This window comes from Netta rufina (genome assembly GCF_964035555.1).
Source record: "Netta rufina genome assembly, chromosome: 15".
Classification (NCBI taxonomy): Eukaryota; Metazoa; Chordata; class Aves; order Anseriformes; family Anatidae; genus Netta; species Netta rufina.
The window spans coordinates 15,482,098-15,503,371 of record NC_140138.1 but is presented as its reverse complement, the minus strand read 5'-3'; the positions used below and the strand labels follow the sequence as shown (position 1 = coordinate 15,503,371).

The 21,274-nt window shown below is 55.4% G+C and overlaps 2 protein-coding genes across 2 annotated transcripts; both read right to left on the bottom strand.

The window, feature by feature from the left end:
* Positions 1–3,014: 3,014 nt before the first annotated feature.
* On the bottom strand, positions 3,015–11,871 carry DRG2 (developmentally regulated GTP binding protein 2). The gene is made up of 13 exons (XM_084296281.1): positions 11,805–11,871; positions 10,891–11,051; positions 10,434–10,523; positions 9,248–9,308; positions 8,275–8,365; positions 7,771–7,843; positions 7,570–7,660; positions 7,257–7,354; positions 6,692–6,768; positions 6,167–6,255; positions 5,187–5,245; positions 4,712–4,765; positions 3,015–4,625 (listed from the first exon to the last, which is right to left on the bottom strand). The coding sequence occupies exons 1-13, from the start codon at positions 11,866–11,868 to the stop codon at positions 4,539–4,541; spliced, it is 1,095 nt and encodes a 364-aa protein (XP_084152407.1). The 5' UTR covers positions 11,869–11,871; the 3' UTR covers positions 3,015–4,538.
* A 2,954-nt stretch (positions 11,872–14,825) lies between these two features.
* On the bottom strand, positions 14,826–21,049 carry GID4 (GID complex subunit 4 homolog). Its single transcript, XM_084295747.1, has 6 exons — positions 20,605–21,049; positions 18,752–18,811; positions 17,874–17,981; positions 17,089–17,190; positions 16,272–16,402; positions 14,826–15,596 (listed from the first exon to the last, which is right to left on the bottom strand). The coding sequence occupies exons 1-6, from the start codon at positions 20,914–20,916 to the stop codon at positions 15,533–15,535; spliced, it is 777 nt and encodes a 258-aa protein (XP_084151873.1). The 5' UTR covers positions 20,917–21,049; the 3' UTR covers positions 14,826–15,532.
* Positions 21,050–21,274: the final 225 nt, after the last annotated feature.

Genomic DNA, 21,274 nt, shown 5'->3' with positions numbered 1-21,274 from the left:
GATGCCCTAAAAGACCCCGCTGCTGACCCCAGCCCAGAGCCCCTCACCCTCTTCCCTGAGCACCTGGGGCAGCACAAACACCCCCATCCGTATCCCCATATCCACATCAGCACAAAGCAGCGCCGCCACCCCAAAACCAGCCCCTGCCACCTCCCCGTGGGCCAACGGGGAGCCACGGGGCAGGACCCCAGCCCCAAAATGAGCCCTGGGAAGCAGGGGGTGGAAGGAGCCCACAGGGGCACCCCACACACGTGTGCCCCGCAGCGGTGCGCCCGCACCCGCACGTGCCCGGCCGCGGGGTGCCCACATCAAATGTTAATGCCAGCCCTGGATTCCTGCAGATTCATCAAAGTTTAAGCAGCAGCGGTGTGAATTCGACGGCTGGGGCTGTGCAGGCAGGGGTGGCACCGCTCCAGCCCCTCGCACGGGACGTTTGGGGACACCCAGGGGACGAGCACGGCACCCTCTGGTTTCGCCCTGCCACGTTGCTCCTCCTGGCACAGAACAAAGCCTGGGGGGGGGCACAGCTGGTGCCAGCCCCCCCGTGCCACCACCACAGCCCTCGCCCCATCCCTCTGAGCTCCTGGATTCACCCAAGGAGCTGCAAGCAAAGGGCACCGGGGCTGCAGGGGGGTGGCTGGAGGAGCCGCGGCCAACATCACAGCACCAACATCCCTTCCCCAGCGCCTCGGCCAAGCCACGGCAACCTCTGGGGCACCCGTGGCCACTCACCTGGCTAGCCTAGCTGGCCCGCATGCTGCCAAGGCCGGCTGGGTGCTGCCGGCGTCACGTTCTTGGCCTCTCTCTCTCCTCCGGGGGACCGTCACCCCGCCGGCACCCGCAGGACCATATTTGCTGCACGGCAGCTGCGGCTGCTGCCACCCCATGCATATTTGATGAGCGCTATTATTCTCCTCTCCGCTCACGGAGGGGAGCTGACCTTCCTCGTGCGGGGCTGGGGAGGAGCGGGGATGAGGGGGGCAGCCGGCTGCGGTCCCTGTCCCTGCGCCTGGTGGTTTGGGGCACCTGTACAAGGAGCCTGAGCTCAGCAGGCCAAAAAAAAACACTCAGGAAAGCTTCATTTTCCCCCTCCAGCACTGGATTCCTGCACCAGATAAAATTGGGGACCACTTCGAGCACTGCTGCAGTCGAGCCCGAGGTTCTTCCAAACCCTGGGGCACCCTCCGCTCCCTTCTCCTCCAGCTCCCAGGTCTCCTCCCCGCCCTAATGCGGTGGGCATTTATTATGCCGATTCCTCAGCGAGCCAGGGCTTAACTGCAAATTACAATCAATAGCCCCAATCCCCACGGGGCGGGTTCATCATTTAACAGGCGCAAGCGGAGGAATTCCAAACTCTCTGCCGGCCGTAAATCCTCCTCTCCCTCCTCTCCGCAGCCTCCCGAGCCGGCCCTGCACAATGCGCCGTGCCTGGCTGGGGGTGACCCCTGTCAGCGTGAGGAACAATTAAGCTGTCACCGCGGGATCGTGGCTCTTACAGAGGGTCCCCAAGCAGCGCCGCGAGGTGTCGGCGTGACGGGGGGCGAGGGGAGGTTGGCGGAGGCAGGCCCGCCGCAGTAAGTGTCCCTCGTTGAATTAAATGAATGGATTTGGAGCCAGTCTCTTTTTATTACCTCGCAAACGATTCCCGACTAAATTAAATTATCAGAGGAGCGTTCAGCCAATCAAACCTGCTTGATTGCCTGGAACAGGCAGCTTGAACGGAGCACGCCTCGGGCCCTCGCTGCTTCCAGGAGTAGGTAGAGGGCGGCTGAGGGGCTGGGGCAGAGCTGGGGGGCTTTTGGCAGCCCCCTGGGAGCAGGGCACGGTGCTGATGGCAGCAGGGCTGGCTGAATGGGCCAAGAAAGGGCAGGGGCTGCACTGCAGAAGGGCAATCACCCTCCAGCCAGGCTCTGCTTCTTGCTGCCATCCAGCCGATGCTCTCGTGCTGCTCTTTCGGGCACTGCTGGACAGAAAAACAGAAAAAAGCACCTGCCTTTCTCCAAAAACACTCAGCCAGGAGGCCCTGAGCTGTATTTCCCTTTGCTAGCTCTCTCGCCGAGCTATGGAGAGGTCTGAGCAATCCCCTAAGCCTCAGGAGGCTCGGGCACAACAGGAATGCTGCAGTAATTTCCCACCTGCCCCCAGTACCTTTGCTTTCTCAGGATTCAGAGGGATCTCCAGGCAAAACCTGCCGCCGCCCCGAACTGCAATGCTTGCAGCTTTTAACGTTAGTGCAGAACAATTAGGGAAGCTGTCTGGAAGAATGAACGCTGCAATTAACCGCCTGTATTCTCAAATACAGCTATAAACCCGCCTGCAGAAAAGCTACCCTTACTTTAAAAAAAAAAAAGAAGTTAGCTTCTTCTGACTTAACTATTTTTACTGCATCCGCATTCCAAATTCAGTCACCCGTCGGTTCATTTTGAGCAGGATAAAATGCCCAATTTCCTAAATTGGCATTTCAGCCTGGTAAGGCTAATTAGAGAGAGGTTTTAACGATGGCATGCTGGACTAGTCAATTTGAAACCTGAACACACCGAGAGGCAGGCACCGGCTAACCAAGGACGTGCTTTTGAGGATAACAGCGTGCATTTCGGATGGACAGAAGCATCAGCCATCTCCCCTTTCCACAGGCTACCTGGCCTCGGGACGAGGCACAGCCAGCAATTCTGGCCACCCACTCGTGTGCTGGGGCTCGGCAGGATCCCCAGTTTGGAGTTAAAAAGTCAGAAACTCGGGGACAAAATGAAACCAAAAGAACCGTGTGCGGGAACGGCTCTGCCTGTGCAACCTTCACAGGAAATGTAAAGGGCGAGTTAATGTGCTGGAACGGCATCCCACCCAACTCACACCGAGCAGTGCCTGCTTTCTGCAGCCAGCCCAGGCATAATGCGGCTAATTTGGAGCTCATTCTCCGCTAGCTGCCACCGCGGTCGGGATTTGCTCTGCACTCCAGCTGTGAACAAAGCCAGAAACAGGGAAGGGAACTTACGGAGTTCAAAGTCACCTTCTTAGCTTGGGTATTGTGAATAATATTCTGTTCAGTTCCCATGGCACCTCACAGAGGTCCTCCCCAACCTCAGAGCCCTCTCGCAGCTGCCTCGCAGTCTATTCCACCTCACCACCTCCTGCAACGGCATCCGCGATTCTTCAGGTGGCCAAAGATAGAAAAAAGAGAATTAGAAAACACACCGAGCTGCCTAAACACTGCAGGCAGACACCTAGGGTTCACATGAAATAGCAATTTTTATTTTCTCAAATAAAATATTCCTTCCATTTCTGCTCGATCAGTTTGTGAGGGGTGGGGAGGAGCACAGAAGGGAGGGAAGGAGCCCTGCTCAGACAAGTTTTCTGTCAGACCTGTCCTCACAGTTCACAATCCACATCAGACCGAACCCTTTTTTCCAGGAAAGAAAATAAAAGCTATCGGCAACTCTTCATCCCAGAAGGGAAGAGCTGTTCTCTGTCAGGCACTCTGAATTATTCAGCATCAATATTTAATGGAAAAGCATGATTAGAAAAATCCCAGGTTTCTGATGAAAAATATCCAAAGAAGCAATGCTGTTTAACAGGGCTGGGCTAAAACCCACGGCAGGGGATGGTACTGAGCTCAGCGAGCTGTTACTGGAATTTAGGGGCACCAACAAGAAGCAGGCCCCCAGCGACACTCAGGGACTGATGGGCAGGATGAGAGAGAAGGAGGGAACTCCCGAGACAACTCCTTGCACCAGCGCTACGCCAGAAGTGAACCCTCACTGCAGCCGATGGCTCTTTGATCGTACCCTGCTGCAGCTCGGCTCACCTTTCATTAACAAGGTTTCGTTTTTTCCTCATCTCAGTACCAGCTGGACCAGGGCGTCCTACAAACCCCACCGCAGGGCTAACGGGAGGCACGGAGTGCCACGTCTTAATGTGACTGAGGAGGGACCATCCGAAATTCACCAGGGCTTGTCTCAAACACAGAGACTGAAGTCTCCGACCATGAAAGCTGTAGAGACGTGTCCGGTGAGCAGGAGAGGCAGAACTCCATTTTCTGTTTGAGATCAATGCTTAAATTAAGTGAACGGGTAAGCAGCAAAGCATCAGCGATGTTCTCCCAGCTCTGGCTTCCTTGTCCCAAAGCACAGGGCCAGACTTGGGCACACAAATCCAGAAGCTCCCCACTGGTGGAGCGAGCCACTGGTAGGTTGACAGAGACTTGTGCAAACCCGACTAGGGGCAGGACACTGCCAGCTCCAGGAACTGTGTCCTAGAAGACTTGGATCCTTTTGTTATTATTTTTAAGAAAATTTACTTCGCCTGAAACTCTGCAAGATGGAAACCCATCTTCCCCATCCCCACCTGCAAGTAGTAGCCTCATTTTATGCCTTTCTCCAAGGGCAGGAGCTTCACGGAAGCTTTCTTGCTTTCTCAGCTGTGGAACGCGTCTCCCTTCCTCTTTTTTTTTTTTCTTTTTATGTTTTGTTTTGCTTTGCTTTTATGTGGTCAGTTCCGGTTCTAGTGATTAAAGACAAGGCCAGGCACCAGTCAAAAGAGAGCTACTTCTTTACGATCTGAATGACATCTTCGTGTTCCATCATATGGGTTAAGCCCACTCTTTGAGGGCTGTATTTTGTGCTCGTCCCCTTTAAAGAAAAAGGTTAGGAAGAAGGGTTAGGAGAAGACCAGAGACACACAAGGAGAAGGATTTCGTCTGCTGTTAAACACTTACCCACACCAAGGCGTATTTGAACTGGCTGGCTAATGATCTGTGAATTCGATGGCACTGCAAGACAGACAGACAGCACGCGAGGCAGTTCAGTGACACTCCTTGGAAAACAACTTGCTCAATATCCAGGAATCAAAAACAACCCGGGTCTATGTCAGAAATTGTAACAGGGGCTTTAGAAGCCAGTTAAGGGCACTTGAAAGAATACAGAACAAATGCACAGGAATCAGCAGTCCACATAACGCCCCATTTCACTGCTCCTGTGTGCTTTTCACCACCTTTCAGTGTCTTTTTCAACCTTTTATAGCATCGAGGAAAGCAACCCGAGGCAGATGGAATCCATGAAAGTAACAAAAGGAGAAGCCCAAGTAAACATTGACAAATTCCAAGCCTTACAAAGCACAAGTAAATCACGGCAGGTTCTGAGATGAACCTGCCCTCTACAGATAAGCAACTGTAAAAGATGCAGAGAAATTACCACATGCTCCACAGAAGCCCCTTTCCGTAGAATAATGGCATCTGTAAAGTCTGGTCTCTCTGTGGAAAAACAGAAGAAAGGGGGGAAAATAATTAGTTTTCTGTCAAATGTGTTCTGACACGCTGATGCCATCTCACATGGCTTTGTGCTCTCTACTCTCAAATTCCTTGCCTCGTTCCACCTGGCAGCAGCCTCCCAAATAGGTATTTAGGCAGCTGGAAGCATTGAATCGCTTCTGCAGATACTCCAGCACCCAGATGTGTGGGAACCCACGTCACAGAGTCAGCCACTTCCTCACAGTTCACCTACTCCAACCCCATTCCAAACATTTGGCTTTCAGCAAATAAAAGTTTCCCAAATCAAAAGAAACCTGCCTAAGAAAAGCTGAACCACTCTGCAGTTTTCTGTGAAATCCCCCAGGTTTCACAGCTCAACAAACTCACAAAAAAAATCCTTAATCCCCTCACATCCACCCAGTTCAGAGCTGTTCTCAGCTGAAGATAAAGGTCTTGGAAAAGGAACAAGTTACAGACATGCCTTCACTGCTGGGAAAAACTGAAAATGAGCTGTAAAGCAAAAGGAGGATCAAAGGCACACCTGAGCTTCAGGAGCCCAGCATGGGAATCACCAAGCCCCTCACAGCAGGTACAGGAGACCTCTTTGGGGCAGTAATTGGGTCAGCGGTTCATCACAGAGCACAGGCAGTAACTTTCAAAGGAAGGAAGCAATGAATTTCAAACTTTATCTCCTTACGACATCACCATGCAAAGCCTTATGAAAATTCAGCTCTTCTAGTGCAGAAAGAACAGGAGGGATGCACGCGAGGAAGGAATAGAAAACATTTCCCAAGGCCTGATGCTGAAAGCTGGTTAGGGAGGGTGTAAGCGTGGCATTTCCAGGACACAAGAGACTGCTCAGAGCCCTGCTGGCAGCCTGTGTTTGTGCCTTTCCCACCTTCAGCTCAGCTAAGGGTCACTTACGTCCTCGTTTCTTGGTGTAGATGCAGGTAAGTGCCAGGTATTCCCAGAGCTTCTCCAGCAAGTAGTCCAGGTTCAATTTCATGCCGCAGCTGCAACACAGCACAAAAGGTCTCAGTGATTACTGCTGTTGTGATTTAGGGATCCAGAAGAGCGAGGTGAAACATCCTATTAAAGTGTTAGGAAACGAGGGAAAAAGTCCATAATGAGGTCAGCGAAGGAGAAACAGGAGATTAAACAAACAGGGCTTTCAGAAAGGAAAGGAGCTTTGAAGCAGCAAAGCCCCAGCTGGATATATCAGCACTTCCGAGGGAATGAGCTCGAGTGACTTATTCTGCCCTGCAGGTCGTGTGGAGAAAGCAAGCAGCCTGCCTCTCCAGGGGATGGAAGCCTGCAAAAAGCCACGTGGCGGCTCTCTACTTCTACCCCCAGCAGCTGCAGGCAGCCCTGGGAGAAGCTGGAGGAGGAGGTATGAAGTGAACGACCAACCCCTTCGGGCAGGGCATCAAGCACTGTGCGGGCTCCTACCTGATCACGACGCTGTGGGGTCTCCGAGCAAGACGATCCACTTCCTCCATGGATATCTGGTCAATCTTGTTATAAACCTAAGTCAAAGGAAAAACAAGACGTTCTTCAGTAAGGCAATTCAGCAACACTGCCGACTTTTAATAAAACGAACTGCTGAAATTCAGGGGCCTAGATGTAAGTTTGGACCTTCTACAGCTCTCCATTTGGGATGACTTGCAACTAGCAGTGAATTTCACAGCCCCAGTCACTATCAGAGCTGTTAAGTGACCTCTGGCATTAGTGAAAACTCAAACGCAGAGCAGCAGAGGAGCAGAAGTCTCCTCATCCTGCAGCCTCGGTGCTCCCAGGCCGCGCAGCTCGTGCTGCTCCACGGCAGGCAGCCACCAGAGGGCACAGGGAGCGAGCACACAGGACGGTCACACACGTACAGCCAGGAAAAAGCTCTCTCCTGGGCTCTGCTCCCACCTCTTCCATTAACATCGGACTGTGAAGGCCCAGAGTTTCCTTCAGCAGAGAAGGGAGATGCTCAGTGCTGCAGGAGGCGGGCTGCGTCTGAGATACTCACGTAGAGGCACGGCATGTAGACCCTGTTGCCTACAATCACGTCAATGAACTCATCAGGGGAACAATCCTCTCTGAAAAGGACCTCAGCGTTGAAGATTTCTGAGGTGAGCGTTGTCAAGGCCCAAATCTTAACATGCCCAAAGACAGCTGTGAGCCAACGGGCTGAGCTTGCTCGGTGCAGCTTGGAGAAATGGAACCGAGATGGGAAAAATCAACCCAGGCCCGTCCTTAACCCAGAGAGCACCAAGGAGACAGCCTTGATTCATAGGCTGCTGACTCGAGGCTCAAGGGTCTCTGTTTTAGGAAAAGGATACTGTATTCGTGGAGGATGAGCTGCACCAGCTTCTCGGAGCACTGAGTTAACGTGACAGTGGAGTTGAAGGAGATGCCTCCACCCTTCTTCGGCTGCAAGGAGGCAACAAAACGACTTAAGAACAGTGCAAAATCCCCTCCGTCTGTCCGACACGAGGGGCAGCACGCGGGGACCTTGATTGTGGCAGCCCACCAGGCCTCACCTTGAAGTAGATATTTGGTTTGCTTTTGTTCAGCCGGATTCCGACAGATTCCAGTTCTTTCTCCAGCAGGGCCCTGCGGGGACAAGGCACGTTAGGACCTGTGAGAGTGAGCCCGGTCAGGTGGCAGCCGCCCCTTTCCTTTCTGTCACGCTGACACAGCCTTGTCACAAGCTTTCACTGCAACCCAACACCCACAGCCAATGCAGGACAGAGTCGGGGGTGGAAATCCAGCTCAACATCCCCCTCTGATCAGTCACCACGAAGGAAGAATCCTTCAGATGAGAAGCCCAAGCTGCAAAGTTCTGTAGATGCTGCTCCCAGTCAGCCAGCACACTTCTAGCAGAGCAGAACCTCTACCTTGCACTCAAGAGCTTAAATACTGGTTCCCCAACACACGCAGGATGCAGCATTTCGGGGAGCTGACACGTTTTCTGGGCATGGATGTGGGAACCACAGAAGCTGGCTGATCATCCCAGTCCCACGTGCCCAGAAGCACGCACTCACCGCTGTACTTCACCCTTCGTGGCATCCAGCATCATAATAACCACGTCTGCTGTCCGGGCCACAGCTATCACCTGCCGGCCTCTGCCCTTCCCTGAGAAGAGAGGAGATTGCTGCATATCAGGGAGAAAAAACAGCCGAGTTTTGTGACAGGTGGGGACTGATGCTTGAAAGCAAGAAAAAAAGATCCTACAACCCTGCGGGGGCTGCAGTAAGCTGTGGGGGGTTCCTGAGAGAGCCTGAAGCTGCCTCAGGCCCAGCACAAGCCAGAAAAAATACTCTGTGCTGCTCCCCATCATGGGTTACACAGCTAGAAGATGTAAAGCTGTCTGCACGCAGCTGCAGGGGGTGAAACGACACTGCTGCCCACAGGACAGCCCCAGCCTCGTGCCACGGCAGCAGCGGTGAGGGCAGAGGGGTTACACACACCTTCAGGTCAGGAGGGACCTCATTAACCAGGCCACGCTCCTCCAAGGGACCACCAGGAGGGTTTCCTAAGTTTCACAGGGCTTCTGCTGGCACGAGCAACCAGTAAGGAGGAGGATGAAGCAAGGGAGAAAGACAACGCCTCTCCCCAGCATCAGGAGTCCTGGGAGGACTCGCAGGCACGCAGGCAATCAGCCCAAACAAGGCCCTGCTCAGCTGTAACCTCCCCCTCCGCCTCTCTAAAGTCTTTCTTTAGATCTCCCCTGAACCAGAAGGCAGCTGAGCAAGACACCGCTCACGCAGGAAGGTGAGAAGTGACTGACTTGCTCTGGCTCCCACCTCCAGAAAAGCATCTCCCTGCTACATATAGAGCCTTCCGTGGGCCCGGGGATAGGAATCGTGCCTCACATAAGATCCAGAACGTTCGTTTGGAAAGCCAGTGCAGGAACTACCGGCCCAGGAACCCCGCTAATGTTTGAGCTGCCCGGGGATGATGCTGAGGGTGTTGAGGGCAGATCCCTACAGTGCACGAACGCAGAGATCAGCCAACCTTGTGCTGCTCCCTCGATGATCCCAGGCAGGTCCAACAGCTGGATGTTGGCTCCTTTGTACTGAAAAGGAAACAGAGAGGGGAAGTTGAGCCTTGTGCAGGGCACCTGAGCTGCCTTCAAAGCCTGCAGAGAGCAGAGCTGAAGGAACCCAGCAGTGGGACAACCCTGCACAAAGCTGAGGGCTCTGCTGAGGCCACCCCGGAGTGTTTCCTACAGAGCTGCCTTCAGCAAACGCTGTACTTTGTGTCCTGGCCTCCTGAAGGGTCACAGGATTAAAGTTTGACAAAGCACCAAAAAACAGCACAGCACGACAGCAACGTCATCCCGTGTCAGGGAAACGGAAAAGAAAGGAAAAAAAATGCTTTTTTGGTCTAACAAGTACAGCACTGTAAGGAGCAAATCCACCACCTCTTCCTGGAATGGATCAGAGGTATTGAGATGCACTGCAGGTCCTAGAATACGAGGAAAAAACGGGAGAGTTTGGTTCCCTGGGGCTGCAGGGCCGTTGGCTTTCAGGCTGTTGCTGCAGTGAAGTCCCCAGGAATGGTTTCAGCCATGGCAGGAGCTGCAGGCTGCGCTTGGATGCGTTACAAGGTTTGTGCTCATTTTAAATAATGAAAGCAAACATATCAGAGTTAGCTCTGCTTCCCATTTGACCCACATTCCCTCCCTACTCTTGGACACTTTTCAGTTTGATGCCCTTTATCGTTTACTTTCCTGACGGATGCTTAGACCACCACTAGCAGAACTCCTCCCGAGGACAGGAGTAGCTGGATTTTCCCTCCAAACTGATCGCAGTACAGATTGCCTCTTTTAAAGCTTCATTAAAAACAAATCTGTCAAGGTTTCCAGCCATCTGGTCAATGGCGCCGACAGCAGTTATACAAAAATTCAGCTGAGAACTCTCACGTTGCTCTGGCCAGCCCAATCATGGCATGTGAAACCCCCTCAGGCAGCCTGCGGAGTCACGTAGCCCGGGGAAGTGCTCTGTCAGCACTGCAGGGTGCAGAAAACCTAGAAAACCCGGCAGCACGAGCACTCGAGGCCTCCTAAAGCTTAAAGCAGAGGCCAGCAGAGAGCTTTGGATGCTGCTGCTGCTCAGAGGTAGCACGAGTGCAAACAGACACGGCCACACGAGCAGGTTTCTTACTGCCAGCTTCTGTCAGGGAGGAGAGCCCCACTTACTTCTATGACTCCCGGGATGCAGGTCAGGGTTGTGAACTCGTAGGACGCAGCTTCGCTGGCGGTTGAGGTCATTAAGCTCAGGAAGGTGGACTGAAACACAAGGAGTCACCATCACCAAAGGTATTCCAATGAAAGCACTGGCAGATTGTCAGCAAAACGCCCAACCCCGAAGCGTTTAAGAGCTTTTCAAAGCTGTGCTGTGGCTCTCCAGGGACTGAGGCAGCAGGGGACTGCCGGCACTTCTCCTGAGTGAAGGCAAACCCTCCTTCTCCCCTATTTTCTCAGCACCCCAGCTTTTGGGCACGCCACACGAAGTGAAGGAGCAATTCCCCAGCTCTAACTCCCAGCTCCCAGCCTACAGCGACCTCCTGCCAACTGATGGCAAAAGGTGAGACACAAAGGGACGGCGCTGAGCCCCCCCCCAACGCACACAGAGTTACCTCGGGTACTCACTGACCTTACCCACGGAAGGAAACCCGATCAGCGCCACGCGGGCATCTCCAGATTTCATCACATCGAAGCCTTCTCCTTTAGCAGCAGAGGATTTGGAAGGTTCCAGTAACTGGGCTCTGTACTTCGCGAGCTTTGCCTTCAGGAGGCCCAGGTGGTACTCGGTAGCTGCGTGACAGGGACACAACGAGGGGTTAACAGGCAGCGGGCGGTGATTTGCTTCTGTAAGTGAGAACCTTCCCAAAAAAGAAATGCTCAGATCTCGGTCAGGGGCCTGAAGAAGCGCTGCCACGTGTGCTGGCTGCTCTACACACGTTCTGCAAGGGGAACATCAGCTGCTGGATGCAAACCTTTGAGGCACATCAAGTCAGGCGGGAGGGGAAGAAAAAGCAAGAAGAATTGCTGGGTAAAAGCAGCAACCCAGGGGGAGAGCAGGCAAAGGATAAATGGCACGAAGGGAGCCCAGGGGAGCCGTCACCCCTGGAGCCCCACCAGCCCTGGTGCCAGGAGCTCACCCCTGCAGCACGCCGTGCCACTGGGCTGGGGTGAATCTTCCCCAGCTCTCACCAGTTTCTAAAAACACACTTAACTTAGCGCTCACACAGGTGAACATACCTTATCGACTCATCCCTACCAACACGCTTAAATTTACACCTGACAGAGCGAAAAAACACCCCGAGAGGCAATCCCCGCAGCAGGAACTCGCTTCACACCACGGGGAGGGCACAAAAAAAGAAGAAACAACGCAGGGAGAACCCCAGCAGCTCGGATATCTCGGATATTCGCTGCTCCCCCCCCCCCCCGGGCCTCCCCTCACCAAGGCGCCGCCAGGCCCGGGCTCCCCCCCCACAGCTCCCCCTACCCCGGGGCCGCCCCTCACGCCCCAGACCCTCACCCCCCGGGTTCCCCCCGGCCCCCCACCCTTGTTTTTCTGGGTGCGGGCGATCTCCTTCTCGATCTCCGAGATCTTCTCCAGGATCCCCATGGTGCCGCCCTCCCGCCCGCCGCCGCCGCCACCGCCGCCGCCTCCCCCCTCACGCCGCCCGCCGGAAGTGCCGCGGGCCCGGCCGTCCGCCCGCCTCAACCGTCCGGGCTGAGCCGCGGTGCAGCCGCCGCAAAGGTTCCGGCCGCGCCCCCCGCCCCCACGCTTTGCGTTCCGCTCGCCTCATGAAAATCCATTAATTTTTCTAATAATTTTTAAGGAAAACAGCTTCGGGGTCAGCTGGTCCCACCAATGTCACCCACCAAACTACGTCCCTAAGCACCACGTCCAACCGTTCCTTGAACACCCCCAGGGATGGTGACCCCACCAACCCCCTGGGCAACCCGTCCCAACGCCGGGCTGCTGTTTCTGAGGAGAAATTTCTCTAATTTCCAACCCAAACCTCCCCCGGTGCGACTTGAGGCCATTCCCTCTGGTCGTGCCACTAGTTACAGTGAGAAGAGGTTCCCTCAGCCGCTCCTCACAGGACTTGTGTCCCAGACCCTTCACCAGCTTTGTCACCCTTCTATGGACTCGCCCCAGCACCTCAATGTCCTTTTTGTAGTGAGGGGCCCAAAAATGAACAGTGCTCGAGGTGCAGCCTCACCAGAGCACAGTACAGGGCTCCCCTTCCCCTCTCCTCACACCCCCCGGTCAGCACTGAGCCCCCTTATCCCTCCCCTAAAAGAGGTGCATGGGGACGCAGCCCTCCAGCCTCCATGGGGACAGGCACCCGGGTGTCCCCCAGCACCGCTGTGAGCCCCCTGCTCACCCCCAGTTAATCCCACATCACCCACTTCAGGCAATCAGTAGGTTTTTGGATTCTCGGACACATCATTAAGCAGTGAGACAAAGCACCCTTGTCCCCATTACCCAAGAATTGACAAACACACACAGACACAGGCCCCTTAAATACATTTCATTTTTAATTTGGACGTTGATAGCTCTGCAAAATACTTCTTCCAGTCCCTTTTCCATATTCCATCCATAAATATACTAATTCTTCAGCCAACATAGTTAAAAAGAAGAAATCGCAACCTTTTCAGAAGACTCAAATACCCCATTTCTTACTTCCTCTCCCAGAACCTCACCTGGTTAGTTGTCTTTCACCACAACGTGACATACTTAACACCTTTTTAGCTTATCAAACGATTCAAAGAAAAAAGAAAATCAAAATCAAGGCTTTAGAGAAGTTCTGAACGCAGGCTGCCCCTTCAAACCTCTGCGCTGCCACCACCGGTAGCTTGGCTTCACAACCTGCTCCAAATCCACGACACGTCCTACAGAGGCATCGATCTGGCAATTTTGGATTTCAGCTGAAATGTGCTTTGAGACGGCTGGAATGAGACAGGCAGAGGGATGGAGAACGGACGCTCCTCCCTCCTCACCCTTCTTTCCGCATACCAAGTCTCAGCGGCTCAGAGGAAAACTTCAGGGGAAATTCTGGGGCGGTTACACGCTCAACAACCCCAGGACCCTTCCTAACCCAGCTTCTGGAACAGCCACAGAATCATTTCAATTAAACAGCGTTAGAAACCCGAGCGTAACACTGGCACGGACAGCACAGGGCAGCTGGCATCACCCTCGACACCACATGCAGCTCCGGAGACCCCTGAACAACCCGTGGGGAAAGGTCTCTGCACCCATGCAGCCACGTTCCCAAAGGCTCTCCCTTCCACTTCTCTACAACCAAGCAGCACCATTGGTTTTCGTCTCCAAAACCAGGACATCTCCCAGTCCCACGCATTAAACACCTCCCCTCACCTCCGCAGGGGAGGAGTTTCTCCCAGAGGAGCACAATAAATTGGGAATTATTTCTAAGCTGCACTACTCGCATCAGCTCAGAAGGTTCCCCCTTCCCTCCAGCTCCTCCGCAGCCACCCTGCTCGTGCCACCCTACAAATCTACCCGCAGTGACCGAGACAACGCCACACGCTTCCCTCATCACCAGCACGGCGGGACGGCTCTCCTGCCTCCAGCTGCAAGCAGGGCAGCTTGCTCTGGGGGCAAGGATTCATCCGCAGCCAGCAGCCCGCAGAAGGGCGCCTCTGGGGCTGCGTCATCCCCCGAGACCAGCTCCGCCACCTCTCCAACGCGCGCAGTCCCAGCTTGGCGCACACCAAACGGGCTCGCTGAGACCCCAGCGCGGCCCTGTTAAGGCTTAGGCCAGCAACTCGGCTGCTGTCAAACACCAGACGTGCTGCCAAAAGGAAGGAAGCTTAAAAAAATAATAATAATAATAAGGAAAGGAAAAGTGAACGAGCAGCACTAGGTGTGCAGGGGGGTTTTGCTTTCCTCTCCCAGGCAGCAAACCCGCTCTCAACGCCCGCCCCGGTCAGCGCACGACACAAGCCTGCTGCAGGGGGGGGTGGGTTTGAAACAGCCAGAAAAACGCAACCTAAATTCGCACAAAAGCCCTGCAGGTGTGACCGTCACATTAAATACACCACTGAGGCCAACTTTCAAAATATCTTTTTAAAAAAAAAACAAAAAAAAAAACACACACGCATACACACACACACACACTTTGGCACACAAGCCTTAAGTTATATCACTTGAAACATTTCAAAGTCAGGAGAGCTACTGAGTTTTTTTTTGTTGTTTTTGTCGTTTTTTTTTCTTTTGCCTCGCAAAAAGGTATCAAGCAGTGGTGTTGGTGTAGCAATGGAGGTCGAGTACAACTGCTGAACAGGTCGAGGTGTCCCTGCGACGCTGCTCAACACTTGCACTCCGGTTACTGTCCCAAAGCAGCTAGCTGATTACATACACGGATATAAAAACTGACAGAGACATTCCCAGTTTTCAATGTGAAAACAGTAAAATGTAATCGAGTAATTGTGCATTTGCCATAGGGTCCTTGGGAAAAGGAACCATAAAAATATTTTTTTTTTTAATAAAAGTCTTTTTTTTTTTTTTATATAACCCTTAACTTAAGTAAAGAGCAAATATACACCTATAAGCAGAGTTCAGATCCACTTTACTGAGAGCCTGGAAGTCCGTACAAATTAATTCCCAGTGGCGTATCCAGACACTGGGAGAGCTCCCAGCTCCAAAGGGCCAGCGTTCCTGAAAGATCTGCAGCTCCAGCTAGCCTTGGTAGCCAGCGCCAAGCGAGCACTCGTTCAAGCCTCATCCGTCTCAGCCAGCTCTCCCCCGCCAGCCTGCGCAGCCGCCCGCCAAGCAGAGCCTCACGCCCGTGACTGCGCCTGGCTCTGGGAGCATCAGAGCTGGCAATCCGGGCAACAAACCTGAGTCCTGGCGATTTCAACCCATATCAGGCCGTAACAAGGAAAATAAAAGCACCGTGCTTGTATTTTCTTATTACTCAGAGGACAGACCACTGATTCCAGCTACTGAGAAAACAGCTTCCAGAGGAGAGCTGGGAGGAATTTCAGTGATAGAGAAACTAGCTGTGCAATAAGAAAAGTGCATCAAAGGTATCTTAAAACCAGATTAAAGATCAAATCGCCACTCGACAGGAGGGAGAATCAAGCTCCAGCAGCCACGCTCCTTGGGCTGGGTGGGTTAACATTCAGGCTCTCTCTCACGAGTCCGAGGGGCAGGAGAGAAGCGTGCATTCCCGTGCTCCGACAGGGACACAGTTCTCCTGGCAGGCCATGCTCCCCTGCCCGCTTTGCTTCTGTGCGGTACCAGTTCTGGACAGTTGTCATCGGAATTCGTAGATAGGAGCACTGTGCTCAGGAACGTGAGTTAAATTCAATGACTGATACCTGGGGGAGAGGAAAAAGACGGGAGAGGATTACACAGAGCAACAGAATCCTCCTAGAACCAACAGCTCCTGCTTGGCAGGCCGCAGGCAGACATCCCGGTGGCTTTTCCCTTCCCTTTTGGGACGCTCTCAGAGGTGTTCAGGCCCCCACCTACCAGCGGTGCCAAAACCCTGGGAAGATCCAGCCCCACTCCTCATTTCCATTCCCGTGCCTTTGAGCTAGCTGCAGCCAGACTGTTGGAGGTGGGCTGGCTGTGGGTTTTGGATGCCTTTTGAAGTTCGCCAGCTTTCATGTTCAAACAGCGTTTGCTACAGCTGAAAATTACACTCGGGTCTTTCAAAGCTTAGCTCGAGGGGATTTGTCTGAAAGCCTCCCAGGTACCTTCCCTCCCTGTGAGGCTGATTCACCTGCTGCGTGTGACAAATGCCATCACTATTTATTCAAAGCTATCCTATTTATCCAATGCTATCCCGTGTCTTGCAGCAACACCTCGAGGACCGTGGGCTACCAAGCACTGTCCCAACAAGACTCCTGCCTGAAGGGAGCAGCAGCAGAGCTGTGACACACAAGGAAGCACCAGGCTCCCTCTCCCAGCCCCCTCTGACACCCTCTGGAGGGCCGAGGCACGGAGAAGAGGCAGCATTTCAGTGCGCAGAGGGAAGGAAGCCTCCTTACCATTCTGAACTCCTATGGTAGTAATAGCCCTCTATAGACGCTGCTGGCTTCTGGAAGCAGATGTAATAGAAACCAGCAAAGGAAGCACCGCTGATGTCTTTGATGGTGTGATCTGGGACTAGGAACTGCTCCTGCACGCAAAACACAGGCTGGGTTTAGAGATGCTGGTCAAACACCCCCCACGCACCCCAAATCTGCCCTCCCAGACCGAGCACTGGCACCGCTGACACAAAGGCATTCCTGGCTGAGCATTCCCCGTGCTCGTGGCAGCCCAGAGCAGAGCCCAGCGTGTTCTTTCCCCACCTGGCACTGCTTGAATTTACAGGGAAGCAGCAACCGAGAAGAGAAGCAGCTTTAAGGAGCACACGAGATCAGTTTCAGCCCGACACCTGCCCTCTCCCAAGCAGATCCCAGTCACAGAAGCAGGAACCAGAGCTGCCTGCTGCTTTCCTCCCCTCACAGATGCACAAAACTCGTGTCAAGAGGGAGGAATCGATCCAGCTGAAGAGCCGGGAGGGGCAGAGCACACAGGCCCAGCACAGGGGCTGGAGACACCGATTCTTCCGCCCTCTCTGTGGCACCACCGAGCAAGATTTTCCTGTTGTGTTTTTAGGCATGGCTGCAGCCCTGAAGGATGCAATTAGCTGACTAGACGGGAGTCACGCTGGAATTTGTAAGCATGGCAGGTTACGAGGTTGGGTGGTAGGCCCAGATCTTTAATTTGGCCAGCAGCAGAGGTTGAAAAAGCTTCCGGGCACCACCAGCCTCTGCCAGCCAGCTGGGAGCAGCTCAGCAGGAGGGGACACGCGGGGTTTACCTTCCATCGCATGAAGACGTAGTCCCCGTTTTTCAGATCCTCATAATCAAAGTCATCAGAGTTAAATGTTTTTGCGTACTGGTAGAAAGCCTGGAACTTCCCCTGGAACAAAAGGAAAAACAATAAAGGCAAGAACCAGGATGCTTATTCCAGGACAAGCGCCCCGTAGCGCCAGTTTCTGTTTCGGGTGGAAGAGCAGGATCCCCTCGAGGGGGCCGCTCCTCCCTCGGAGCAGTGCTGAGCACACCCCTGGAGCAGCCCAGGGGAACGAGGAGGACAGCCAGCCACCCCCAGCCCATGGTGGAAGCTCCCGAGCTCCCAGAGGGGTGCACGTGGACAGAACCATCCTAAACATCAGCCTGGCAAAGAGCAGGTCAAGGTGGCTGAGGCCAGCGACAGCCGTGCCCTGCCCTGGGGAGAGGCTGAGGGTGCTGGTGGCCTGGCCAAGACACCGTGCGTGTGCCACAGGGACACCTCTCCCCTTCCCCACTCCGTTTGTGACAAGCTCTCAAGACAAGGAGCGCGTTCTGAGGGGGGAGCACGAGATGGGAATTGCTGCTGCTTCCAACCACTGGAAGGCAAAAACATCCCCTCCCTCCTGAGAGCAGCCAGCAGCCTGCTGAAGGGACCTCCAAAAACCTCGAGGGGGAAGCGTGGGCACCCTCCAGGAGAGCTTTCCAGGCCCTCCTGACAGCCCCTGCATGCGCACCCCCTGCGCCTCACCTCTACACCAGCTGCTCAGCCGGGACTGCATCAGACCTACACCAGGGCCCCGAGTTATTTACCCAGTGTTTACGATCCACATCTTCGTCAGCATCCCACTTGCGTGTTAAGAAAGGGTGCTTTTTACTGATTATTTCCCCTTCAAAGAAAGTGGTGAGGGTTGGGTACTCCTAGGAGAGAAGAGAGGAGAGAGGATTTCGTCACCTGCTGACGGGGAAAAGCAGCGGCTCACAGCAGGGGCTCCGGGCTGCCCGAGGCTGCTCCCATCTCCCCAGGCAGCACGCTGACGCTGAAAATCCAACTTGTACACAAGCACAGCCTCCCCCCTCCTACTCCAGCTTTCTTTTTCCACTCTGTCACCTTCACAAAACCCAGAGGAGCCCCAGTGGAGCTGGGCAATCACAAGGGACCGTGTACAGATGGCACAGCTCCTCGGCCTTGGCCACAAGCTCCTCCTGAGCTCTGCATCTGAGGGTTAGGGGAGGCCAGACTGAGCTGGGGGGAGTGAACCTCTCCTGCACTCGCCCGTCCTTACAGACACACCGTGCTGCAGCCAGAAGGGCCCTGCCCTGGGGAAGCACAGTAAGAAATGCCCCTGTGAGACAGCTCACAGCACACGGGTATGGAAGGAAGCGTGGAAAGACCCCGCTGCTTTGGGTCCTGTTTTATTTTCCACCGCAGGAGTGCCCAAAGCTGACTGCGGGGCCAGGTTCGGTTCTGCTCGGAGCCTGCGGGGTGCCAGACAAGCCTCCTTCCTTCAGGACTCCCCCACCAGGGCCCACCACGACAGGCTGAGCCATTCAACTACCAAGTGGTCACTTTTACTGCACGCCCCATCCCTCCACTGCCCATTTTTGGTGGCAGCTTTCTCCCAGCCCACCAGGAAGAAGCAAAGCCTTTACGCAGCACCTCCCCTTGCTGCTTGGCCCTCGGCACTCACCTCCGTAAGGCCTTTAATCTTCAAGTATCCACAGAGATAGGAGTTTTCCATATCCACGTGCTAGAAGAGAGCACAAAGCCCTGCCATCAGCACGGCGGGAGGGCACCCGGGTGCCCCACAGCCGCTTCCAACCCCCTGATGCTCCACCAGGGCTCAGTTCTGCTGCAGCTGGTACCGATTGTCCAGCTTACAGCCCAGCATCCCTTCTGGAATCCCTTCCCCAGGGCTGGAGACACCTCGGGAAGCTCAGGCAGACCACCTGAAGGTGCCCAGAGCTCCTCTGACAGCCTCCAGCCCTGAAGGCTCCGTGGAGGGAAGCAGATCCAAAGCGAGAGCACCACCAGGGGAACCTCTCCCACCCCCTGCTCCACTTTTCCCCGTCAAACCCCGGCAGCAAATGGTGTTTGAGAGGAAAAAGCCAAGAGCACGCGTTCACTGGAGGTAATTTGTGCTGGGAAGCATCGCCCTGAGCCTTGACACCTGCTCATGTAGCAGGCTCTGCCTGCTGATCTCTCACACGCTGCCCGTGCTCTGCCTCATACCAGGCCTGAGCACAAAGCTTGCTCAGGAGGCTGGTGACACCTTATTTTGGAAACGAGCCTCCTGCCCCGCTCTGAAGCTCTGTGTCACCCTTCCTCTGAGCTCCCGGGCTGGATCGTGCCCCTCCTGCCGTGCAGAACCAAGGCAGGGGCTGCTCCTGCACCGGGTGCCTTGAAACGAGGGGGTTTCCCAAGCTTTTTCCTGACATCTCCGGCTCATTTTTCAAAGCAAGAAGCGAGTTATTCAGGGAAGCGCAAACACGACTGCGAGGAGATGGCTCTAAACCACCTGGGATGAAAGCAGAGCCACGTTTCCCTGCGCTCAGCACACAGAGGGCAGGCAGGTGCCTCTTCCCTGCTTTGAGCAGCGAGCTCTGTGAGAGGGCAGCGTGCAGTGGAGCTGCTCGGCCATGGGATGTCTCCACCAGGGCCAGGTACACTCGTGCAGGGCTGCACGTGAAACCAGAGGGGTCCAAATGCTGCTGACACCGTGGGACATCACCCCACGACGCTGGGCTGTGCCCCAGGCAGTGTCACGGCGCTTGTTGCCCCCCCCAGACCCCATCTGTGCCCCCAAAACAGGGGCAGAGCTGGGACTCGCTGCGGGAGGGCACAGAGCAGGCAGCACTGTCCCAGTGCTGACTCCACACCCTGGCAGCTCTGCCCGAAGCGAGCGTGCCAACGCTCCCAACTAAAAATAAAATAAAAAGCATTTGGGGTGACAACGGCTGCGGGGAGGGCTGGGGCAGCCACAGGAGGCTGTTCCCCAGCACGGCTTGGGATCCTCGGCTGCTTGGCTGCGTGCTGGTGGCAGGCAAAGCCCCAGCTCCCCGTGCAGCACAAGGGGATGGGGAATGTGAGGAGCCCAGCTCCAGGCAGGCAGAGCTCCCTGATGGTTTTGAGGCTGGCCTGAACGCCAGCTGGGGGGCTCCGTGACACCCCCCTCAGGCGAGGCAGGCGCTCACCCTGATGGGACACAGACAGAATAAGGAGATGAGGGGGGAGATCCCAAGCTGTGAGCCCAAATTATGAGGGAGGGGAGCAGGGATGGGGGCAGGGACAGGGCACAGAACCTCCCCCAGCCGTTGGGGGTGCAAGAAGAGAATAAAACGGGGAAAAGGAGAGGGAAGAGGGAGAAAACGGGGGGGAAAGGAGGGAATAGGGGGGAAACGGGGGGAAAAGGAGGGAATAGGGGGGAAACGGGGGGAAGGGGAGGGCGCAGGGGGAAAACCGAGGGAAGGGGAAGGAGCAGGGGCACGGAGCGGGCCCTGGGGGGGTGTTCGGTGTGTGTGTGAGCCCCGGGCCCCCCCTCACCTGCATGACGACCTCCACCTCGTAGGCGTTGCCCTTGCTGCGCTGCTGCCCGCGGAACTTGGCGCCGCTGTAGAGCAGCGAGGTGGCCACGCCGGGCTGCGCCGTGTTGATGGGGGGCGGCGGCACCAGGCTGCTGGCGGCCGGCACGGCCGAGGCGGAGGAGGCCGAAGAAGAAGAAGAGGAGGAGGAGGAGGATGAGGAAGAGGAGGAGGAGGAAGGCGCCGCCGCTGAGGAGAACGAGGAGGAGGAAGAGGAGGTGGAGGAAGGCGCCGCGGCCCCACCCGCGCGGCCCCGCTCGCTGCGCACCGGCATCTCGGGGGGGTCCCCGGGCGCCAGCGTGGCCGGGGGGTGCCGGGGGTGCCGCGGCCCGGGGCCGCTCCCCGCTCCCCGCCGCCCGCTCCCCACCGAGGCCCGAGGCCGCCGCCGCCGCCGCCTCCTCCTCCTCCTCCTCCTCCCTGAGGCAGCCTCCCGGCAGCGCCTCCGCGCGCTCCCATTGGCCGAACGCACCTCGGAGGGCGGGTCTTCGGGGAGATGCGGAGCGTTGATTGGTTGTCTCGCGGTTTCTCCCGGCTCGCCGCGCCGCGGGGGGTGCTGGGAGTTGTAGTTTCGCACCCCCCCCATACGGGGAACGGGGAGGCCGAGGGGCCAAACCGCGCGCGAGGCGGGGATT

Bases quoted from the DNA above. Each gene is read 5' to 3' on its own strand.
- DRG2 (XM_084296281.1), bottom strand. From the start codon at position 11,868: ATGGGGATCCTGGAGAAGATCTCGGAGATCGAGAAGGAGATCGCCCGC. The intron at 10,524-10,890 runs GTCAGTGAGTAC...CTTGTGTTTCAG, and splicing joins GGTTTCCTTCCGTGGGTAAG to TCCACCTTCCTGAGCTTAAT. The intron at 7,844-8,274 runs GTGAGTGCGTGC...TTGTCCCCGCAG, and splicing joins ACGAAGGGTGAAGTACAGCG to GGCCCTGCTGGAGAAAGAAC.
- GID4 (XM_084295747.1), bottom strand. From the start codon at position 20,916: ATGCCGGTGCGCAGCGAGCGGGGCCGCGCGGGTGGGGCCGCGGCGCCT. The intron at 18,812-20,604 runs GTGAGGGGGGGC...GCTCTCTTCTAG, and splicing joins AGGTGGAGGTCGTCATGCAG to CACGTGGATATGGAAAACTC. The intron at 17,191-17,873 runs GTAAATAACTCG...CTTTTGTTCCAG, and splicing joins ATGTGGATCGTAAACACTGG to GGGAAGTTCCAGGCTTTCTA.